Source organism: Staurois parvus, unplaced genomic scaffold, assembly GCF_062004578.1.
Source record: "Staurois parvus isolate SC_StPar_1 unplaced genomic scaffold, SC_StPar_1.0 ptg000106l, whole genome shotgun sequence".
NCBI lineage: Eukaryota > Metazoa > Chordata > Amphibia > Anura > Ranidae > Staurois > Staurois parvus.
Window position 1 is genome coordinate 8404905 of NW_028317902.1, and position 23704 is coordinate 8428608.

General features: G+C 38.8%; 1 protein-coding gene across 3 annotated transcripts in view; it reads left to right on the forward strand.

Moving 5' to 3' along the window:
• Positions 1–23704, forward strand: part of FMO3 (flavin containing dimethylaniline monoxygenase 3) — a 57893-nt gene that overhangs the window by 4424 nt on the left and 29765 nt on the right. For 2 of the 3 annotated variants that reach the window (XM_089671544.1, XM_089671546.1), the window contains exons 2-4: positions 16645–16779; positions 17220–17408; positions 22390–22552. In XM_089671544.1, coding sequence (XP_089527670.1) covers positions 16648–16779; positions 17220–17408; positions 22390–22552 — 484 coding nt within the window. In that variant the 5' untranslated portion in view covers positions 16645–16647. Of the gene's footprint in view, positions 1–13454; positions 13545–16644; positions 16780–17219; positions 17409–22389; positions 22553–23704 lie in introns of all 3 variants that reach the window. The other variant, XM_089671545.1, reaches the window with a different exon arrangement.

The window sequence follows — 23704 nt, forward strand, 5'->3', positions numbered from 1 at the left end:
TTGAAACTTGTCCAAAGACTGCCTCAGCAGATTAGGACAAGTACCTTGTGATGTCCAGGGAATACAAAGGAGTTGCTTCAACTCTTCAGGGAAGGCTGTACACAAGGTTTAGGAGTGTGTCTATGGGAATGTTTGACCATTCTTCCAGAAGCGCATTTATGCGGTCAGGCACTGATGTTGGACAAAAAGGCCTGGTTTGCAGTCTCTGCTCTGATTCATCCCAATGGTGTTCTATTGGGTTGAAGTCAAGACTCTGTACAGGCCAATCAAGTTGCTCCACCCCAAACTCGCTCAACCACGTCTTCATGCTTTGAGCACTAGTGCGCAGTCATGTTGGAACAGGAAGGGGCCATCCCCAAACTCTACCCCCCTCCGCCAAACTTTACACTTGGCACAATGTAGACAGGCAAGTACCGTTCTCCTGGCAACTGCCAAACCCAGACACATCCATCGGATTGCCAGACAGAGAAGTGTGATTCATCATTCCAGAGAACATGCCTCCACTGCTCTAGAGTCCAGTGGTGGTGTGCTTTACACCACTGCATCCGACGCTTTGCATTGCACTTGGTGATGTAAGGCTTTAATGAAGTTACTAAACACTGTTGTTGTGTTATTCTGAAGGCCACACAAAGTTTGGAGGTCTTTAGCTTCTTATTGCCTCTGCAGACAGTTGGCGACTTCTGCACACTTTGTGCTTCAGCATGAGCTGACCCCGCTCTGTCATTTTACGTGGCCTACCACTATGTGGCGGAGTTGCTGTTGTTCCCAGTTGCTTTCACTTTGTTATAATACCACTAGCAGTTGACTGTGGAATATTTAGTAGCAAGGAAATTTCACGGATGGACTTATTGCACAGGTGGCAACTTATCATGGTACCACACTTGAATTCACTGAGCTCCTGAGAGCAACACATTCTTTCACAAATATTTGTAGAAGCAGTCTGCATGTCTAGGTGCTTGATTTTATACACCTGTGGCCATGGAGGTGATTGGAACACCTGAATCCAATGATTTGGAGGGGTGTTCCAATACTTTTGGCAATAAGATCTAAAACATATACTAAAGCAGATGAGATTTAATAAGCTGCACAGTTCTTAAAATATATAGAAAGCAAAAATTGTATTTTGTGAAGCCACCTCCCCTTCAAGTCCTCATAGCCCACACATCTCAAAGCCAGCAGTACACATAAAAATATTAAGGCCCCTTGAACACTATGCTGTCCCATTGTGTTTTGCTAATGTATTTGAATTAACCTGTGTTGCATTAAGACAGCCATTCCATCAAGAATGAAGACAAAAAGGGAAGCCCAACCACCTAGCACAGTAAAATCAGTTTATTTGGGAACAAACAGTTGCACTCGTGTGTCCAAATGGTAGGGATGTAGTAAATTGAAATGTCAGCCCTTCTCCTCCAGCTCCAGGGTACTGTTTGGCCCAAGCAAGACGGAGCACACCAACAGCTGTCAGAAACTCCATGCTTCACATTTCAGGGGGGGGTATTTAATCAGTTCTGAGTATAAGTTGTTGTGCTTTTCATCGATATATAAGCCAACTCTATGAGTACAGAAAAAAAGTGATCCATCTCCAAAATGGAATACCATGGTAAATATCCAAACACTGGGGGAGATTTACTAAAACTGATGCGCTCAGAATCTGATGCAGCTGCACATGTTAGCTAATCAGCTTCTAACTTCAGTTTATTCAATTAAGCAGATTTTGCACCATGCAGTTTGCAGTTGCCCCCCACTGTATTGGCAGGTACGTGCAGAAGCCAGGCTGCAAACACTGTCAGTATATTTTTTTCTTTCCCTATTTACTTTTAGAATGAAACTAAATCTGTATCTGAGCATCAAAAATTGAAAATGCTATTTCATTCCATTTCATTTTCATACCAAACTCACCCATCTATCCATGTCTCCATGCTTAATTTTGTGAGGAATCACTAAGAAAAAATTTCTAGCCGTAGCCATCTTGAGTGAAGGAAGGTGATTTGTGTAGCATTTACTTTCAAGAATCCATCTGCCTATAGCTCAGGCATGTAAGCAAGAGGGTGTGGGTAGCTCAGAAAGCCCCTCCTCCCTAGATGAAATTTAAAAAATCCTTGGATGTATGACATCATTTTGGAGGAGGCCAGAAACCAGGAAGCACACTGAAAAAAATAATTTAAAAAAAAGCTTAAAAATATAAATACAACATACTGTAATTTCCTAACTATTTATAATGCTAGCAGCATAAAGATTAAAAATAGTTAATGTTGATTTAGAGAGTTTATTTTCATAGTTTTGTCATATTCTGACTCAGAAAAATTCCCTTGCACTTACCTTTGATAGACAGATGATATGGGAGCACATCTGGTGGTGGTCAAAGAGGCATTCCTGCAGGCTTTACAGGTGGAAAGCTTTTGTATTTAGATCTATGAAAAACCCAGTACCCTTGACACTCTGTACCCTGACCTCTCCCTGTCACCCAGCACCCCTACCACTGCACCTCCCTGCACACCCTTGAACCCCTAACTTTCAACCTCCTGGCCTTTCAATACCCCAGACACTTTAGCTTTCAGCCAGCTAGTCACACTGTCACTGCATAGTCTACCACTGGCACCCTGTCCCTTGTTACCATAGCAGAGACATTCAAAGAAGAGGTGAGCCAAAGAACTAGTACTCATGAAAATCGGAGGAAAGATTGTTTGTGCTTTTTTGCATGCTAATCTTATACTGAATACAAGAGTGCTACTAAGCATACAAAAATTCTCATGCAATCCAGTACAACTTCCTATGTGAGTAGTAATGTAACAGCGTGTAATTGGAAGAGATATCATGTACGCGTGATACCTCTGCAGACAATGACCAAATTGTAGCAATAAGATTATCACTTCAATATTGCTATTATAAATATTTATATACTGAAAACGATATTATTTTCGTATTTAGAAGCATCTGCGTTGTAAATGAAGATTTATCACGGTCATTCTCATGTTTCCAGTCATGCGTGGTCTTGGTCACTCGGTTTATTATGGAGAAATACTATATTGATTAAACGTAAATCATTCATTCTGTTATCTTATGAGAACATTTTTCTATCCTCATCGGCTCTCAAAACCTGTGTACTAACGATCAGATTGTTGGAAAAGCATTTTTTAATTTATTATCATTGTCAGGGTTTTAGAAAGGGTATTAAAAAAAGCAAAATGTGCATCATTGTTTCTGGGCTCTCCTATGGGTACAAACAGCACATAATATACACATAGGTGGTGTTGCTGGAATAGTCAGGAGTAGGAGAATTCTTTTGGGTTGTTCTTTGCTGGTAGGTCATGTTAATAGCAATACAACAGTAAATATAAAACAAAATTTTATATAATGATTAATTTGACTATTGTGTGCCAGTTTTTCTTTGATGAGAAAAAAAAACAGGAGTTATCCACCAAAAGAAGCCCAATTTTCCCTGAAATAAACAAGGTATTGTCCATCTGGATACACTAAGGCTAGGTTCTGCATTGCGTTTGCATTTTTGCCCTTGCGTTGTTGATGCATTTTTATGCGTTTTTTTAATTTTTTTTTAATTTTTATTGTTGCTAGGCAGATTTAAAATGTAAAACGCATCAAAAACACTGCAAAAACGCAATACATGCTTTTCTACAGCGTTTCCATTAAAGTCTATAGAACCAAAAATGCAACTTTTTGCATTCAAAAAAGTCCCTGACCCTTTCTAAAAATCACACTGGGTGAAAACGCATAGATGTGAACATGTCTCATAGGAAATCATGTTAAAATGCTGCAGAAAATGCTTAGGTGTGAACCTAGAGTAAGTAGCTGCAATGGTTTGTACAGTTATACTAACACATGTCAAAGTTGTAAAACTATGTACAGGCAAGATTTGTTTTATCTTCCATCATGAAGGGGTTACAATCCAAATCAATACAAGATGTGTTCGATTTCTGTGTATAAAAAACACATTTTTTTTTTAATTTAAAAAACGTGATCCTTGTGAGCTATTATGGTGTATTTTATACATACATGTCTTTATAAAGTGGGTAAATGAATTGAAAAACCAATATAAATAATATAAATAAGTGAAATATGTGCAAATTATTATACTAGTGTGTATAATTTAAATAAATATCAATTAAATAAATAAATAAGTGAGTGGGTCGCTTACACCATACACATGCTCATACAAATGTGTCACTAAAATCAAAACAAATGCAAACGTGTCACGCTCTACTACTAGAGTTGAATGTGAAATATGCACAAAAGAATACAGTATATACGGTATACATAAATTAAATAAATATAAGGTCTGACCCTGATGAAGTCACGACGCACGTGATGCAACGCGTCGGTACGCCATTCCCAGTTTAGAGATACGTCACTTCCGGTCACGTGGTGACCCATGTCCGGACGCAGCGGCCATATTGATTTCCCTTCCTGTATATGAACACACCCATGGAATGAGGTGGAAAGCATTTTTGTAACAGGAAACAAATGTGAGTGGAAACAATATGATGTACAAAGTGTCTAATTAAACAGTATTACACTATGGGAAGTTCTGTTTGTGTCCTATATGACGTTTGAGTGGAGGTGGAGTGGAAGTCCTGTGATCCCTTGCTGAGCTGCCTGGATTAAAGGATTGCCTTTGAGGAGAGCTATAGCCTTGTGACCCTGTGTGGGTCAAGGTAGGGAGGTGAGCAGGCATTGCTGCCATTGGAGGATTCCTTTTGAGCACTAGAAGTGAAGATCACTGAGTGTTTTTTTCACATTACTGCATGAACTTTTTTTGCTTATTGTATGCACAGTGTTGGTTTATGTGTATAAATCACAAGAAGCAGTGGATTTAAAAAATTTTTATGAAATATTTTGATATATGGTTTTTCACAGAAATTAATAATTAGAGATGAGCGAATTATTCAAAAATTCAATTCGGCTGATTCGCCGAATTTGAGGAAGAAATTCGATTCGATGCGAATTTATTCGCTACAAATTTAACTTATAAAAAGGGTTTCTAGGCTTCAGAGAGCCTTTAAATTAGTGCAGAACACTGTACCTTTAATTTAAATGCCCTTGGAGATGAGGAAGGAGAAGGAGAAGGAGAAGGATGAGAAGAAGGAGAAGGATGAGAAGAAGGAGAAGGAGAAGGATGAGAAGAAGGAGAAGGATGAGTAGAAGGAGAAGGATGAGAAGAAGGAGAAGGAGAAGGATGAGAAGAAGGAGAAGGATGAGAAGAAGGAGAAGGAGAAGGATGAGAAGAAGGAGAAGGAGAAGGAGAAGGATGAGAAGAAGGAGAAGGAGAAGGATGAGAAGAAGGAGAAGGATGAGAAGAAGGAGAAGGATGAGAAGAAGGAGAAGGATGAGAAGAAGGAGAAGGATGAGAAGAAGGATGAGAAGAAGGAGAAGGATGAGAAGAAGGATGAGAAGAAGGAGAAGGATGAGAAGAAGAAGGATGAGAAGAAGAAGGATGAGAAGAAGGAGAAGGATGAGAAGAAGAAGAAGGATGAGAAGAAGAAGAAGGATGAGAAGAAGAAGAAGGATGAGAAGAAGGAGAAGGATGAGAAGAAGAAGAAGGATGAGAAGAAGAAGAAGGATGAGAAGAAGGAGAAGGATGAGAAGAAGAAGAAGGATGAGAAGAAGGATGAGAAGAAGAAGAAGGATGAGAAGAAGAAGAAGGATGAGAAGAAGAAGGATGAGAAGAAGGAGAATTCCAAGCCGGCAAAAAGTGTATCTGCAGAGCTGCGCTATTTCTTAGCGGAGCTCTGCAGATACACTTAGCGGAGCTCTGCAGATACACTTTTTGCCGGCTTGGAATTCTTCTTATTTTCATCCTACTTTTTCTTCTTCTTCTTCTTCTTCATCCTCATCCTCATCCTCTTCTTCTTCTTCTGAGGATGAGGATGAGGATGAAGAGGAAGAAGAAGAAGAAGAAGAAGAAGTAGGATGAAAATAAGAAGAATTCCAAACCGGCAAAAAGTGTATCTGCAGAGCTCCGCTAAGTGTATCTGCAGAGCTCCTCTATTTCTGACAGTTCTCTGACATTCACATTTACAGCGGTTGAAACATTGTATCTATTTGTTTCCATAAATGGAAACAAATAGATACAATGTTTCAACCGCTGAGCTCTGCAGATACACTTAGCGGAGCTCTGCAGATACACTTAGCGGAGCTCTGCAGATACACTTTTTGCCGGCTTGGAATTCTTCTTATTTTCATCCTACTTCTTCTTCTTCTTCTTCATCCTCATCCTCATCCTCAGAAGAAGAAGAAGAGGATGAGGATGAGGATGAAGAGGAAGAAGAAGAAGAAGAAGAAGTAGGATGAAAATAAGAAGAATTCCAAGCCGGCAAAAAGTGTATCTGCAGAGCTCCTCTATTCTGCAGATACACTTAGAGGAGCTCTGCAGATACACTTTTTGCCGGCTTGGAATTCTTCTTATTTTCATCCTACTTCTTCTTCTTCTTCATCCTCATCCTCAGAAGAAGAAGAAGAGGATGAGGATGAGGATGAAGAAGAAGAAGAAGAAGAAGAAGTAGGATGAAAATAAGAAGAATTCCAAGCCGGCAAAAAGTGTATCTGCAGAGCTCCGCTAAGTGTATCTGCAGAGCTCCGCTATTTCTGACAGTTCTCTGACATTCACTCCATACAGCGGTTGAAACATTGTATCTATTTGTTTCCATTTATGGAAACAAATAGATACAATGTTTCAACCGCTGTATGGAGTGAATGTCAGAGAACTGTCAGAAATAGCCTATTTCTGACAGTTCTCTGACATTCACTCCTCAACCGCTGTATGGAGTGAATGTCAGAGAACTGTCAGAAATAGCCTATTTCTGACAGTTCTCTGACATTCACTCCATACAGCGGTTGAAACATTGTATCTATTTGTTTCCATAAATGGAAACAAATAGATACAATGTTTCAACCGCTGAGCTCTGCAGATACACTTAGCGGAGCTCTGCAGATACACTTAGCGGAGCTCTGCAGATACACTTTTTGCCGGCTTGGAATTCTTCTTATTTTCATCCTACTTCTTCTTCTTCTTCTTCATCCTCATCCTCATCCTCAGAAGAAGAAGAAGAGGATGAGGATGAGGATGAGGATGAAGAGGAAGAAGAAGAAGAAGAAGAAGTAGGATGAAAATAAGAAGAATTCCAAGCCGGCAAAAAGTGTATCTGCAGAGCTCCTCTATTCTGCAGATACACTTAGAGGAGCTCTGCAGATACACTTTTTGCCGGCTTGGAATTCTTCTTATTTTCATCCTACTTCTTCTTCTTCATCCTCATCCTCTTCTTCTGAGGATGAGGATGAAGAAGAAGAAGAAGTAGGATGAAAATAAGAATTCCAAACCGGCAAAAAGTGTATCTGCAGAGCTCCGCTAAGTGTATCTGCAGAGCTCCTCTATTTCTGACAGTTCTCTGACATTCACATTTACAGCGGTTGAAACATTGTATCTATTTGTTTCCATAAATGGAAACAAATAGATACAATGTTTCAACCGCTGAGCTCTGCAGATACACTTAGCGGAGCTCTGCAGATACACTTAGCGGAGCTCTGCAGATACACTTTTTGCCGGCTTGGAATTCTTCTTATTTTCATCCTACTTCTTCTTCTTCTTCTTCTTCATCCTCATCCTCATCCTCAGAAGAAGAAGAAGAGGATGAGGATGAGGATGAAGAAGAAGAAGAAGAAGAAGAAGTAGGATGAAAATAAGAAGAATTCCAAGCCGGCAAAAAGTGTATCTGCAGAGCTCCGCTAAGTGTATCTGCAGAGCTCCGCTATTTCTGACAGTTCTCTGACATTCACTCCATACAGCGGTTGAAACATTGTATCTATTTGTTTCCATTTATGGAAACAAATAGATACAATGTTTCAACCGCTGTATGGAGTGAATGTCAGAGAACTGTCAGAAATAGCCTATTTCTGACAGTTCTCTGACATTCACTCCTCAACCGCTGTATGGAGTATTGAATGTCAGAGAACTGTCAGAAATAGCGGAGCTCTGCAGATACACTTAGCGGAGCTCTGCAGATACACTTTTTGCCGGCTTGGAATTCTTCTTATTTTCATCCTACTTCTTCTTCTTCTTCTTCATCCTCATCCTCATCCTCTTCTTCTTCTTCTGAGGATGAGGATGAAAAAGAAGAAGAAGAAGTAGGATGAAAATAAGAAGAATTCCAAGCCGGCAAAAAGTGTATCTGCAGAGCTCCTCTATTCTGCAGATACACTTAGAGGGGCTCTGCAGATACACTTTTTGCCGGCTTGGAATTCTTCTTATTTTCATCCTACTTCTTCTTCTTCATCCTCATCCTCATCCTCAGAAGAAGAAGAAGAGGATGAGGATGAAGAAGAAGAAGAAGAAGAAGAAGTAGGATGAAAATAAGAAGAATTCCAAGCCGGCAAAAAGTGTATCTGCAGAGCTCCTCTATTTATGACAGTTCTATGTCAGAGAACTGTCAGAAATAGAGGAGCTCTGCAGATACACTTTTTGCCGGCTTGGAATTCTTCTTATTTTCATCCTACTTCTTCTTCTTCTTCTTCATCCTCATCCTCTTCTTCTTCTTCCGAGGATGAGGATGAGGATGAAGAAGAAGTAGGATGAAAATAAGAAGAATTCCAAACCGGCAAAAAGTGTATCTGCAGAGCTCCTCTAAGTGTATCTGCAGAATAGAGGAGCTCTGCAGATACACTTTTTGCCGGCTTGGAATTCTTCTTATTTTCATCCTACTTCTTCTTCTTCTTCTTCTTCTTCATCCTCATCCTCAGAAGAAGAAGAGGATGAGGATGAAGATGAAGAAGAAGAAGAAGAAGAAGTAGGATGAAAAGAAGAATGAAAAGAAGAAGAAGAATGAAAAGAAAAAGAATGAAAAGAAGAATGAGAAGAATGAAAAGATTCTTCTTCTTCTTCTTCTTTTCATTCTTCTTTTCATTCTTCTTCTTCTTTTCATTCTTCTTCTTCTTCTTTTCATTCTTCTTTTCATTCTTCTTTTCATTCTTCTCATTCTTCTTTTCATTCTTCCCATTCTTCTTCTCATTCTTCTTTTCATTCTTCTTCTCATTCTTCTTTTCATTCTTCTTCTTCTTTTCATTCTTCTTTTCATTCTTCTCATTCTTCTTTTCATTCTGCTTTTCATTCTTCTTCTCATTCTTCTTTTCATTCTTCTTCTTTTCATTCTTCTTTTCATTCATTCTTCTTCTTCTTTTCATTCTTCTTCTTCTTCTTTTCATTCTTCTTTTCATTCTTCTCATTCTTCTTTTCATACTTCTCATTCTTCTTTTCATTCTTCTTCTCATTCTTCTTTTCATTCTTCTTCTTCTTTTCATTCTTCTTTTCATTCTTCTCATTCTTCTTTTCATTCTTCTGTTCATTCTTCTTCTCATTCTTCTTCTTCTTTTCATTCTCTTTTCATTCTTCTTTTCATTCTCTTCTCATTCTTCTTTTCATGAAGAAGAAAAGAAGAATGATAAGAATGAAAAGAAGAATGAAAAGAAGAAGAAGAAGAAGAAGAAGAAGAAGAATGAAAAGAAGAATGAGAAGAAGAATAAGAAGAAGAATGAAAAGAAGAATGAGAAGAATGAAAAGAAGAATGAAAAGAAGAAGAAGAAGAATGAAAGAAGAAGAAGAATGAAAAGAAGAATGAAAAGAAGAAGAAGAAGAATGAAAAGAAGAAGAAGAAGAATGAAAAGAAGAATGAAAAGAAGAAGAAGAATGAAAAGAAGAAGAAGAAGAATGAAAAGAAGAATGAAAAGAAGAATTAGAAGAATGAAAAGATTCTTCTTCTTCTTCTTTTCATTCTTCTTTTCATTCTTCTTCTTCTTTTCATTCTTCTTCTTCTTCTTTTCATTCTTCTTTTCATTCTTCTCATTCTTCTTTTCATTCTTCTCATTCTTCTTTTCATTCTTCTTCTCATTCTTCTTTTCATTCTTCTTCTTCTTTTCATTCTTCTTTTCATGAAGAAGAAAAGAAGAATGGGAAGAATGAAAAGAAGAATGAAAAGAAGAAGAATGAAAAGAAGAATGAAAAGAAGAATGAGAAGAATGAAAAGAAGAATGAAAAGAAGAAGAAGAAGAATGAAAAGAAGAAGAAGAATGAAAAGAAGAATGAAAAGAAGAAGAAGAAGAATGAAAAGAAGAAGAAGAAGAATGAAAAGAAGAATTAAAAGAAGAAGAAGAATGAAAAGAAGAAGAAGAAGAATGAAAAGAAGAATGAGAAGAATGAAAAAAAGAAGAAGAAGAATGAAAAGAAGAATGAAAAGAAGAAGAAGAATGAAAAGAAGAAGAAGAAGAATGAAAAGAAGAATGAAAAGAAGAAGAAGAATGAAAAGAAGAAGAATGAAAAGAAGAATGAAAAGAAGGATGAGAAGAATGAAAAGATTCTTCTTCTTCTTCTTCTTTTCATTCTTCTTTTCATTCTTCTTCTTCTTTTCATTCTTCTTCTTCTTCTTTTCATTCTTCTTTTCATTCTTCTCATTCTTCTTTTCATTCTTCTCATTCTTCTTCTCATTCTTCTTTTCATTCTTCTTCTTCTTTTCATTCTTCTTTTCATTCTTCTCATTCTTCTTTTCATTCTTCTTTTCATTCTTCTTCTCATTCTTCTTTTCATGAAGAAGAAAAGAAGAATGAGAAGAATGAAAAGAAGAATGAAAAGAAGAAGAAGAATGAAAAGAAGAATGAGAAGAAGAATGAAAAGAAGAATGAAAAGAAGAATGAGAAGAATGAAAAGAAGAATGAAAAGAAGAAGTATTCCAGTACAGCAAAAAGTGTATCTGCAGAGAGCTCCGCTATTTCTGACAGTTCTATGACAGTTCCTTCACATGTACAGCGGTTGAAACATTGTATCTATTTATTTCCGAATAAAAACATCTGTATCCTAAATGGAAACAAATAGATACAATGTTTCAACCGCTGTACATGTGAAGGAACTGTCAGAGAACTGTCAGAAATAGCGGAGCTCTCTGCAGGGACACTTTTGCCGGCTGATCGGGAAAAATCCGATTCGCGCACCCGAATTATGCAAATATTCGGATTCGACGCGAATCGAATTTTTCCTGAAATTCGAAACGAATTCCACTTCGCCTGGTTCGATTCGCTCATCTCTATTAATAATCACTTATCTTGATCAATAATCACCGTTTTTAATATTTATGATTATATAAGTTTGTCACATATATACGGATATATATATGTGACATATGTCACGGATATATATATTTTTTTATTATTGAATATTATAATCACTGATTTTGATTAATTATCACGGATTAATTTGATGGATAAAATAATTAGGGGAATATAAATTTGTCACATATCAATTTTGATCACGGATTTATATTATTATGAGTTATGTATGTCATTCTTTTATCATATTTATTATTTATGATATTTCACCGATAGATTAAGGCTTTGGGTGTTTTATTTTTAGATGGTACTTTAATACCATGGTTTTGATGGTACTTTAATATGTATATATAGGGTATTAATTTCAGCGCTTCACTATTTTAAAGGCGTGGTAATATATGACTTAATGGTTAAGGCAGAGTGACAGCAGCTGTTAGTATAGGGATTTAATTCATATTAAGTGCAGGAGGATATTTCCATTTTTTACATTATTCAGTAACAAGACTGGACAATAATGGGACTTTATTTTGTGCACTGCTGAAACACTGGATGGACATTTTCTTTTAACTTTTTCATTTTCACTTTTATGTTTATTTAATTTAAATTGTCACAATTATCTGATTTTTACCAAGTGTTGATTTGGATGTTCATACAGTTTATTGTACATAGAACAGCACCATTGTTCTTTTTTGATTATAGAGAACAGGGTTCTTCAAACTTTCTAAGCAAAGGACCAGGTTGCTGTCCTTCAGGCTTTAGGGGGGCCGGACTGTGGCCAGTGGGAGTAGAAAATGCCGTGGCAACAGTGCCCCATCATTTGTTTTAATGGAAGGAATAGTGCAATATTGTTGATATCAATGAGAAGAACAATGCCCCATTGATGGTGTCAGTAGGGGGAATTGTGCTCCATCATTGGTTTCAGTTGGTGGAATAGTGTCCCAAGGGGAAGATAAAGGCAAGCAAAGGGCCACAGTTTGGAGACCACTGATATAGAAGGAACCATTTTACATAATTGTTAATCTAGTGATAATCTGCAACATAAGCATACATAAATAAATAAATTGTAATATTCTCACAATATTCAAATAAATAACATGAAAAGAAGGTTAAATATTGTAGTCCATACAAGTGCAAACACTCCAATCTCCAGAAGAAAAATCCAGCAAAAGATGTCATCAGATATCACAAGAAAAAAAGAAATTCTCTAGATGGTATTCATGTGGAATGAAGTTCTACCAGGAAAATGCGTCTAGTACTGTACAGTCACATTAAAACACTCTACAGTTTACCAGAGCATGTTTACCCTTGAGACTATGATTGGTTAGTTGCACTTAATAAATGTTTGGCACTGCCTTACACTTGCAGAGTTGCTGTAGCTGCAGAATGGGAGCCGAGAGTTGGGGGGGTTCATGTAGTTGCAGTACAGGAGCTAGGAGGTAAAGTATAGGAGGAGGAGCAGGTCCAGACAGAGGAAGTTTTGTCTTCCATCGAACCAACAATAGAGACGATGACTGTGGAGCAGGGGGAAACCGCACTGGAGACTTGAAGGGGGTGAAGGCAGACTTCTTCTGACCTAAGGTGCGACCTGTGTGAAGGCAGAGTGGGACCACATTGAGGATATGACACTAACCCTAGCTGTGGGCCAGATGCAATTTTGTAGGGGACTGGGTCTGCACTAGAGGCCAGTCAAAGCAATATTTAGAAATAGCAGGGTTTAAGAATCTTTCTTTAAATGTTGATACGAGAGCATTTTTAATAGATATGAGCATACTGAATCATTTACTAGATTCTTGGAGACTCCAAGAGTAACATCCTTACTACCGAATTACCAGGTCCACCCAGCCTCAATTGTTGGATTTTTTTTAATTAGTTGCCTTGAATGTTGGAAGTGACTGTGAATACAGTAAAATGTATTAAATTACATTAAGGGTCAGCTCACAGCACAAAAACGCACTCCAGATGCATTCCGGATACGTTTTTAATTACAGTTCACACCACACTCCGTTCTGGTACAGTTTTGATGCAGTTTGCTATTTTCCAGTACAGTTCTGTGCAGTAAAAAATGCAGCATGTTCTACTTTTTTTTCTGCATCGGAAACTGACTGGTACTGACTGCACTAGTGTGAACTAGGGCCATTGGAATACATGGAAAAAAATGCACTGGACTGCATCTGGTGTGAACTAGCACTAAAAAATGGAATGGTCTGTGCAAATATATACTTATGTGAACAGATAAATGTTGCTTAAAGCAGAATCCCAGCCACAACATTTTTTTTCTAATTCGATATAGAGTGGTTAAGGACTAAAAACCTCTGCTGGATTTTAATGCTGTCTGTGTTCTGCTGATCCTACAGACAGTGGCATCCGGAGGCAGGTGCCGGGGGTGTGGTCCGCCCCGGGTGACACTGACCGCATGGGGTGACACTGGACCCGCTCCACAAAAGGTAAGTTGTAAAGCAAGCCGACGATCCCCGCAGGATGCATCGGATCTGCGGATTGAGCATAATGGATCGGAGTCCAATCCATTATGCTCAATCCGCAGATCTGATCCATTCTGCGGGGATCGTCGGAGGGGTGTCACCAAGTGTTAACGCACCAGGTGACACCTACCCTAGGGACGCCTCTGCCTACAGGTATTAAGGAGGAACCACTAGGAGAAGGACAGCTATAAACAATCTGACAATTCTGTAAAAACTTATCAAAAAATAGATTTTACTACCTAAAATTATTATTAGATAACAGGCGTAAAGCACTTTAACCTCTGAAAACTATAACTAGGCAGCAGCTGAAAAATAAACAGCTATTTCCCCACTTGGTCTAAACAGTAAAAAGTCTGAATAGTTCTACATCACTCATCTAATGTTTAAAACACACCTCCCGCATGGATATGCATAGATACACTATATTGGCAAAGTATTGGGATGCCTGCCTTTACATGCACATGAACTTTAAAGGCATCCCAGTCTTAGTCCGTAGGGTTCACTCTTGAGTTGGTCCACCCTTTGCAACTATAACAGCTTCAACTCTTCTGGGAAGGCTGTCCACAAGGTTTAGGAGTGTCTATGGGAATGTTTGACCATTCTTCCAGAAGCGCATTTGTGAGAACAGGTATTGATGTCAAATGAGAAGGCCTGGCTTTCAGTCTCAGCTCTAATTCATCCCAAAGGTGTTCTATCAGGTTGAGGTCAAGACTCTGTGCAGGCCAGTAAAGTTCCTCCACCACAAACTCAATCATCCATGTCTTTATGGACCTTGCTTTGTGCACTGGTGCTCAGTCATGTTGGAACAGGAAGGGGCCATCCCCAAACTGTTTCCACAAAGTTGGGAGCATGATATTTTCCAAAATGGTATGCTAACAACTTAAGAGTTTCCTTCACTGGACCTAAGGGGCCAAGCCCAACCCCTGAAAAACAACCCCACACCATAATCTCCCCTCCACCAAACTTTACACTTGGCACAATGCAGTCAGGCAAGTACCGTTCTCCTGGCAACCGCCAAACCCAGACACGTCCATTGGATTACCAGACAGAGAAGCATGATTGAGCACTCCAGAGAACATATCTGGACTGCTCTAGAATCCAGTGGCAGTGTGCTTTACAACAACTGCATCCAACGCTTTGCATTGCACTTGGTGATGTAATGCTTGGATGCAGTCCACTCCATGAAGCTTTCTACACACTGTTGTGATAATCTGAAGGCCACATGAAGTTTGGAGGTCTTTAGCTATTGACTCTGCAGAAAGTTGGCGACTTCTGTGCACTGTGCGCTTCAGCTTGGTCTGACCCCGCTTTGTCATTTTATGTGGCCTACCACTTCATGGCTGAGTTGCTGTTGTTCTCAGTTGCTTCAACTGTGTTATAATAGCACTAACAGTTGACCATGGAATATTTAGTACCAAGGAAATTTCACGGATGGACTTTCACGGTGGCAACCTATCACAGTACCAGGCTTGAATTCACGGAGCTCCTGAGAGCAACGCATTCTTTCACAAATGTTTGTAGAAGCAGTCTTTATGCCTAAGTGCTTTATTTTATACACCTGTTGCCCTGGAGGTGATTGGAACACCTGAATCCAATGATTTGGTATTCCTATTGGTGGATTGGTTTAATTATCAAGCCTATGTTTACTTATGTACTAGCACACTAGGCCACCAGATGGCATCCTAGGATAAGAAATGTCTATTCTGTGTTTATTTGGAAATTTCCTTGTGATTAACCCTTATATAATACATTCAAACACAGCTACAGTTATGTCAGTTTCCCTAAAATATGTAGAACACCCTGAAGAGTATGGTGACCTCCTATTTTATAGTAGTAGCAATTAAATGTCAAATTTTAACTATAAGGAGGAATTTCATATGCACTGTATAGCGATTAAAATATTAGTTATACACATAGAGGATAGAAAAATAAACTATATATTTATATATATAATTATAAAGATTTGCATACTAAAGTGACTTGAGTATGGTAACAGTGTCAGACATTTTTTTTTTTAGTCTTTTTCTAAAATGTTCCAAACAGGGGCGGACTGACAACTCATGGGGCCAACGGGCAATAGGGGATCATGGGGCCCCTGTGTCCTTACCCACACTCTAAAAAAGCCTATAAAAAGGTACCAGGGGCATTTCATGGGGCCCCCTACTGACCCCAGGCCCTCGGGCAGTGCCCGAGTTCTCGAATGGTCAGTTCGCCCCTGGTTCCAAACTATATCTAGTTTTATATGATAACTTTTGAAATGTGTCATTTCTATTCAGACAGGTTTTTGCAAGTTTTTTCTAACCAGTTCTCACACTATGTCCTTCATTTCAGTACAATAGCCAGCTGTTTATGCAAGGTTCATTTGTCCTGTTACTCAGTACAATAGAGAGAAAGATAGACTGTAAGAAAGACTTGCCATAGAATGCTGCCCTTGTCCACAATACGATGTGTGTGACCTGAAGGTCTTTGTAAATAGAAAGGAGCAGTTCTATTTAACTTTAGGTCCTGATTATAGGGAAAAAAAATCTGGGTTTAATTTGATTGATACTCCTCTGCTTACTTGGGGTTTCCCTACTTCTCAGGCCTATTTACTAGACACATTTATTAATTATTCTGGGATCCTGGAAATCAACAACTGTCTCCTTATCTCTACAAGCAGTCCTTCCAATGCATTATATCATTAACTAAGAGGGGGGTTCATGTAAACCTAGTCTTTTAATTTTAGTGTAAAATGAGAGAACTATGATAAAATTATGGCTAAGTGAGTTGTTAAGATTTACTTTATAGACTCAGATTCATTAATCATTTGGGATGACTTTGAATTATAACTATACATTTGCAGATAGATTCCAATAAGACGTGTAGATATTAGATGCTGCATATCAATTTACTACACGCATAAGTTTGAATTTTGCAACTTCAATATGCATCAACGTACATTTGTTAATGCACTGCAATGGCCCAACTAAATGTGAATGGGCCCTAAAAGTATTTGATCGCTGTACTGTCTGTAGCCAACAACTAACTGGATATAATACAGTATGTTTCAAACTTCATATTCTAGAAAATGTCAAACACGGTGGCGGTAATTGGTGCTGGAATTAGTGGACTTGCTGCTCTCAAATGTAGCTTGGAAGTTGGTCTACAGGCAACCTGTTTTGAAAAGGGTGACTGCGTTGGTGGACTATGGAATTTTATGGTATGTTTTTATGATTGTAAAATGTCATGTGAAAAATTGGTAACTGATAATGTTTAAGGGCTTATTCACACTTATCTGTCCATGCTAACACATGTACAACATTGTATTAATGTGTGGTTTTTCATGTGTTAAGGAATGTGATAAGGCAGCCAATTCACTTTTAAATAGGTTCATAACAAGCCACAACATAAGGACATATTTGTGCTGTGAACTTGACAAAACAATTGGTGGAGGCAAGGCCCACTTTGACATTTTCTTCTTAAATGCTGGAAAGCCATGGCCTAGTATTAGTTAGGACTGTGATACCTGATTATATCCAAGTTAAAACATTGAGTTAAAGTACTGTATACAGTATAGGTATATATTTTTTCATGTGACTTATGTAGTATATACTTTTGCATTTTGGTCATTTGTCAATTATAGCTTATCTATATTCTTAGGATCGAGCAGAAGATGGAAGAGCAAGTATTTACCGCTCTGTTTTCACCAATGCTTGTAAAGAAATGATGTGTTACCCAGACTTTCCTATACCTGATGAGTACCCTAACTTTATGCATAATGCTGTGTTCTTGGAATACTTGAAGCTATATGCCAAACATTTTGATTTACTGAGGCATATTAAGTTTAAGGTAAGTGTCTGCAGACTGTAAGAACAGTAGGCTGTTTGTTGTAGCTATGTATTAAAGCTGCCATAAGTACAGATAATTGGTTTTAATAGTTCATGCTAAATTCTAATTTTAAAATATTTCAGTTTTGAGGTAACATTGGTTTAAATACCTCACTTCTTTCTAATACCTTTTGGAAATTGCAATGGCAAGTTCTCCTAATTTTCAAACCCTGGTCTGCCCTGCCAATAAGTCCTTCTCTCTGCTTTCTTCTTAATGAAAAATACATTCAAAGTCCAACAAGAAGAGTAATCCCTTAATAATGCTTATCTGGGAAATCAATTTCACATATGCAATAAAAAATACTGTAAACCTTAAAGGATTTAATTATTGATGCTATCCAATCCAACAAACATTTACAGGTAGAGGTGCATCATAGGTGGGTTAATACCTCAAGTTGGTTCCCAAAATAAATTGTTTGGTTTTCCAGATTAATTTATCTTTATTTTGTTATTTTTTTCTTTTGATGAGAAACAATTTAGGGTTCCAGAGTACTGCCAAGCTTGGAAATATGTTTTTCAAACACAGCATTATTGACTGAGGCCACAACCTAAAAAAAAGTGGAACATTTACTCACTGTTGCATCTTTCAAGTCCATTGCAGAAAATATTCTAATAAATGTTTGACTGCGGTTGGGTTTTATGACATCACTACCCCACCTCTCCACCTCATCCAATCAGAGAACATTTTTCATTTAAAAAATGCAAAGCATTCTCTGAAAAGTGCCTGTGTCAAGCACTAAACTTCAGTGTTCAGAATGCAGCAGGGCAGCTGCTCTGTATGGGACCCTGAAGCAAGTGGAGTCCGCTGGAACAGTGGAGTCCGCTGGAATAGTGGTGTCTATTTTAGTGATTTTCAGCTTCCAAGGGCATTGGTCAGGTATGGTATATGCATAGTCACATTGGTCCAAGCAAAGCATTGCACAGGTCAGGTGAAATTCTTTTGCCAATCACAGCACAATTGGGTGGAGCTAGTGATGACGTTGGTGGTGATGTCACCGCTAACTCCATCCAGTTGTTTAAATCTGACCTGGAAATGTCAGACCTGTCATATTGCAGCAAGTGTTCGACAGGTGCAGACGGGTTGGTGATGTTGTTTTTTTTTTCAACAAGTCGCCGGCATCGTCGTGACAATTCTGGATGTCATCATTGACGATGGATTACAACGATGGAACCATTTTTGGGGCTTTTTTTAATTAAAGGGCATGTCAAAAACCTGTTTTCTTTTTTTTTTCAATAAAAAAAATATTTCAAGTCTCTTTATTTTTTCCTGAATTTACCCCTTTAGTGAATGTGTAGGGGTACAAGTATCCCTTACTTTTTCACAAGGAGGGGAACAGCATCAAGGGGCTCCCTTATTTAAAGGGGTACCCTGATGCTAATAAGCCCCCCTGCCCACAGACCCCCACAACCACCGGGCCAGGGTTGTGAGGAATAGACCCTTGTCACCATCAGAATGGGGACCCCATCCCAATGCCGAGGAAACGTGGCCTGGTAAGTTGCAAGGGGGGGGGGCTCGATCCCTCCTCCCCCCTTTCCTGCCCTGCCAGGCCTGTGTTTGGTTCAAGGGTCTGGTAGGAATTCAGGGGGGACCCCCATGCTTTTCCCCCCATTTTCTGGGAGGTGGGGTTAATCTTAAAAGTCCTACCAGACCTAAAGGGCGTGATATGGCTTTTAGGGGGAACTTCATGCACTGTTTTTAATTTATTTTTTTTTTACTATGGGGACCCTCCTAACCTTCCTACCAGACCTAAGTGGGCTGATATGGATTAGGGGGAGGGTGAACCCACACAATTTTTTTTTTGTCAGTCCTGCTGCAGCAGGTTATATACATTGTACAGATGTGCAACTTTGCCCCTTTAAAAACTGTTGTTTTTTTTTTAAATTTCACTGATTCATGTCCCTCAGGGTATATATTTTAAACTACCGTTAGTAAAAAAAGCAGAATAGACAGCCCTGTGATTTATCTCTATCGACCTTGAGCTGCAAAGGCACCTGGCCAAGGAATGGATGAATCTGCCAGAGCAGTGAAGGGCCAGGAAACAGAAAACAGACCCAAGCTTATCTGAGATCTCTGTGGGGCATTTACTTTACAACTATTATGAAAAGGTGGGAAAGAACCACTTTCCCAAATTCTTTTGCACAAAGGTACACATGTGCTTTAGAATGTAAAATGTTAAAAATCGTAATAAATATGGCACAGTTTTAGTTCAAATGATATGGAACATGAAAAAGCGTACATGGAACCACACATATAATGATACACCATCTACATGCCTTTGTTCCTGGTCTTCGATGGACAAATGCAGCGTGCTTTTGACATTCATTTTAGATGGTTCTGAGATCATTGAGAATTTGTTGCAGGTGCATTTGACCTGTAGCTGACTTGTGTCAAGTAGCTTTTGAATGCACTCAGAGTTTTATGGGCAGATAAGCATTTTAACCACTTGCCCTCCAGAGGATTGATGCTCCTTCCTGACCAGGCCATTTTTTGCTATACAGCGCTGCACAACTGACAATGGCATGTTCATGCACCCAAATGAAATTTATGTCCTTTTTTCCCCACAAATAGAGCTTTCTTTCAGTGGTATTTGATCGCCTCTGAGGTTTTTATTTTTTGCACTATAAACAAAAAAAGACCGTCAATTTTGACAAAAAATTATAATTTTGACTTTTTGCTGTAAAACATATCCAGTAAAAAAAATTTAAAAATCAGATTTCATCATAAATTTAGGCCAAAATGTATGCTGCCACATGTCCCAATACATGTAAATAATTAGTTTTATGTGAAAGTTATAGCGTCTACAAATGGCAGGTATATATACTAGAATAAAAAAAAAAATGTATACTAGTAATGGCGGCGATCAGCGACTTATAGCGGGACTGCGATGAGTATTCTGACACTGGGGGGAACTGACTAACTGCCACTGACATCCCCAGTGACACTAGTACAATGATTAGTGCTAATAAATATAACTGACACTGTACTAATGACACTGGGCAGAAAGGGGTTAACATCTGGGACGATCAAAGGGTTAGGAAGGGGTTAACATCTGGGGCTATCAAAGGGTTAACTGTGTGCTGTTTTACTATGTATGCTGTGTGTGATTTAGTGTGTAATCATGCTGCTTTGTATTGCTCTGCTATGCAGAGCAAAACAAAGCATCATGCTGGAGTTGACAGGGGAGAGATCTGTATGTTTAGATACAGACCTGCCCCTGTTAGTGTTCTTCTGCAATTGCCGGGTGCCAGTGGGGAATCTCCGACTGGGACCTGGTGATTGACAGCCCTAGCCACCAATGGCAGCGTGGGAAGGGTGCATGCGTGGAAATACAAAATCACATATATATATATATATATATATATATATTTATATGTGATTTTGCACAGCCCTGCCACCCTGTAGCAGCATTTGTGCTATAGGGTGGCGGGGAAGTGGTTAAAGTGAACAAAAGCCAAGTGAACCAGGCCTAAAGGTAGCATAAGCACATATTAAATAACACCAAGAATATTACAAAAGACTATGTAAAGTAATACAGCATAAAGTAAAGGTCAAATCTGTCTACACGTGAAATATACTGCTAAAAAGGATATAGAAGTAATGAAAGCAAACATCATTATCACACTGACAATCTACGCTTTCATAAAGAAGGAAGATAAAAGACAAATGTACCAATGGTCATAATACTATATTTAATCTGAAACACACACATTTGCACACACATGCACTTGCATGTAGTTGTGTAAAAAAAATAAAATTTTTGAAGTTCCCTTCAATATATAAGGCAGCCTTTTTCAACCAGGGTTGAGGGGTTTCTTTGGGGGTGCCCTGACAAAATTTCTAAAAATTACCCAAAATTTTTACAAGTCAGCAGGTGGGACAAGTCTGCCTTTTAGTTACACAAAGCCAAAGGTTTTCATTGTGCACCGTTACAACCTTCCAGCTGCCAGCATCCTAACAGCCAATGGCATCATCAGTTGATAAAGAGGATGTTGCTTGCCTGCACAACATCCTTGTTTGACCCTCCCCTGTCCCTCTCCATCAATGCTAGGGTCACATTAGCTGAGTGATGGAGAAAAACTGAGGGAGAAGAGAAACAATGGAATACTAGTCAGTACCAATGTGCAAAGGTGTAATTGCATTGGAAGAATGAATCACTTCTGTCCTATGTGTGTGAATGTTGCTACATTATACAAAACTATTAGAATAGTTTTTTACATTTTAGAATGGGGTGCCTCGAGACTGTCCATTTTTAAAGGGTGTCTCAAGGCTGTCCATAATTTTAGAGGGTGCCTTGACCGGAAAAAGGTTGAAGACTGATGTAAGGTATCACCTCCTTACCACCTGTCAAATTCCTTGGAAAAGCAATCCTTGCTGATACTGTAAATTAGTCCCTATAGCATTATTGTGCATTTTGCATGTTCTGCACAGAGGCATTCAAGACCCATCAGCTCCTCAAATGCCCTGTGAGTTGTATTTATTATTTTTGTACAAGGCTAAAATGAGAAATTACCACTTTTGGCATTTTGCAAAAGCACCTTAAATGTGCTCTGTAAATGCCATATGGAGAAAGTATAATACACTTACCATTGGAAGAAGAGATGTTTCATGCCAAAAGTAAAGGGTCTTAAGATTGCTCTGTCTGATCACTGTTACATAGACAGGAAGCAGAAAAAAATTCCCTGACCTCCTGCTATGACTAGGAGAAAGTAAGGACAACTCTCCCAAATGGAGAAACAGACAGCAATAAAAAGTTTAGAAAAGTAATAACCCTCTAAAACTAATGTGGAGCTGGGCTTTAAGCAAATCAGGTCAAGAAAACATTTTTTCTGCTTGTCTGGTTTGGAACATCCAGCCCTTCTAACTATAAAAACTAGCTAAATTCTTTAACTCTTTTTGCATTAGTCATGTATACTTTGCATATTAATAATGATTTTCATTTTAGACAGCGGTGGTCAGTATACAGAAACGTCCAGATTTTGCAGTAACTGGACAGTGGGATGTCATTACAGAACATGAAGGAAAACAGCAGTCAGCCATCTTTGATGCTGTACTCATTTGCACTGGTCACCATGTTTATCCTAATCTTCCTCTACATTCATTCCCTGGTATGTAATCATTCTCAATTACCTTTAAAAATCTGATAGTAAAAAAAGTTTCCTGCTATGTGATCGCATCTGCAGATGAGCATCTCTTTGGAGCTTTGAGATTGGAGACTGTGCAAAGGTCACAGTGAACCAGCTACAGCGCCTTTATCTTGTCTGATACTGATATGAATACAAGTATTATTGATATCTATATATTTGATAGCAATGTTCTTTGCCCTGAAGTAATCTTGAAGAGCATTTGTAAGTGTAGAGCATAGAAAGCGATTGTTAGTAGTGAAATAAAATTATGGAAAATTAGCCGCTGGCTATCCCCGCTTCAGTCGATCCTGAATACGGCTGCCAGACTCATTCACCTTTCCAACCGCTCCGTTTCTGCCACCCCCCTCTGGCAATCCCTCCACTGGCTTCCGATTGCGCAACGGATCAAATTCAAAATCCTAACACTGACGTACAAAGCCATCCAGCACACTGCCCCGAACTACATTACTGACCTAATATCCAAGTACTGCCCAGCACGCACACTCCGCTCCTCACAAGACTTCCTTCTCTCTAGTTCCCTGGTCTCCTGCTCCCATGCCCGCCTCCAGGACTTCTCCAGAGTGTCACCCATCCTCTGGAACTCCCTGCCCCAACCCATCAGATTATCACCTACTCTTCTCTCCTTTAGGAGCATCCTGAAAACCCATCTCTTCAGGGAAGCCTACCCCACCCCCTGCTAACCTGCCGACCTCCTCCACTCTTCCTACCAATCCATCCCCCACAGCTATCTCCTCCTGTGCCACCATCCCCTCCCTCATAGATTGTAAGCTCGAAAGAGCAGGGCCCTCAATCCCCTCATGTTTTGCATTGTATTGGTTTTGTTCTGTCACATGTTCTGTCCCCCTTTGTAATGTACAGCTCTGAGCGAACTATTGGCGCTTTATAAATACTGTATAATAAAATAGAAAAACACAAGGAAATCTATGTCAACCAGACTTCACTTGTGAATGTTCTGAATTTATTATACTGAACTCTGGCTACTACGGGTTGCTGACAACTCTCTTTCCAACAGATTTGATGTTTGCAGTTCTGTATTGAATAACTTAGATAATATTCTTTGGAAAATATACAAAGACATAAGTAAGTCAGGCCACAGTCCATGCAATTTTTTTT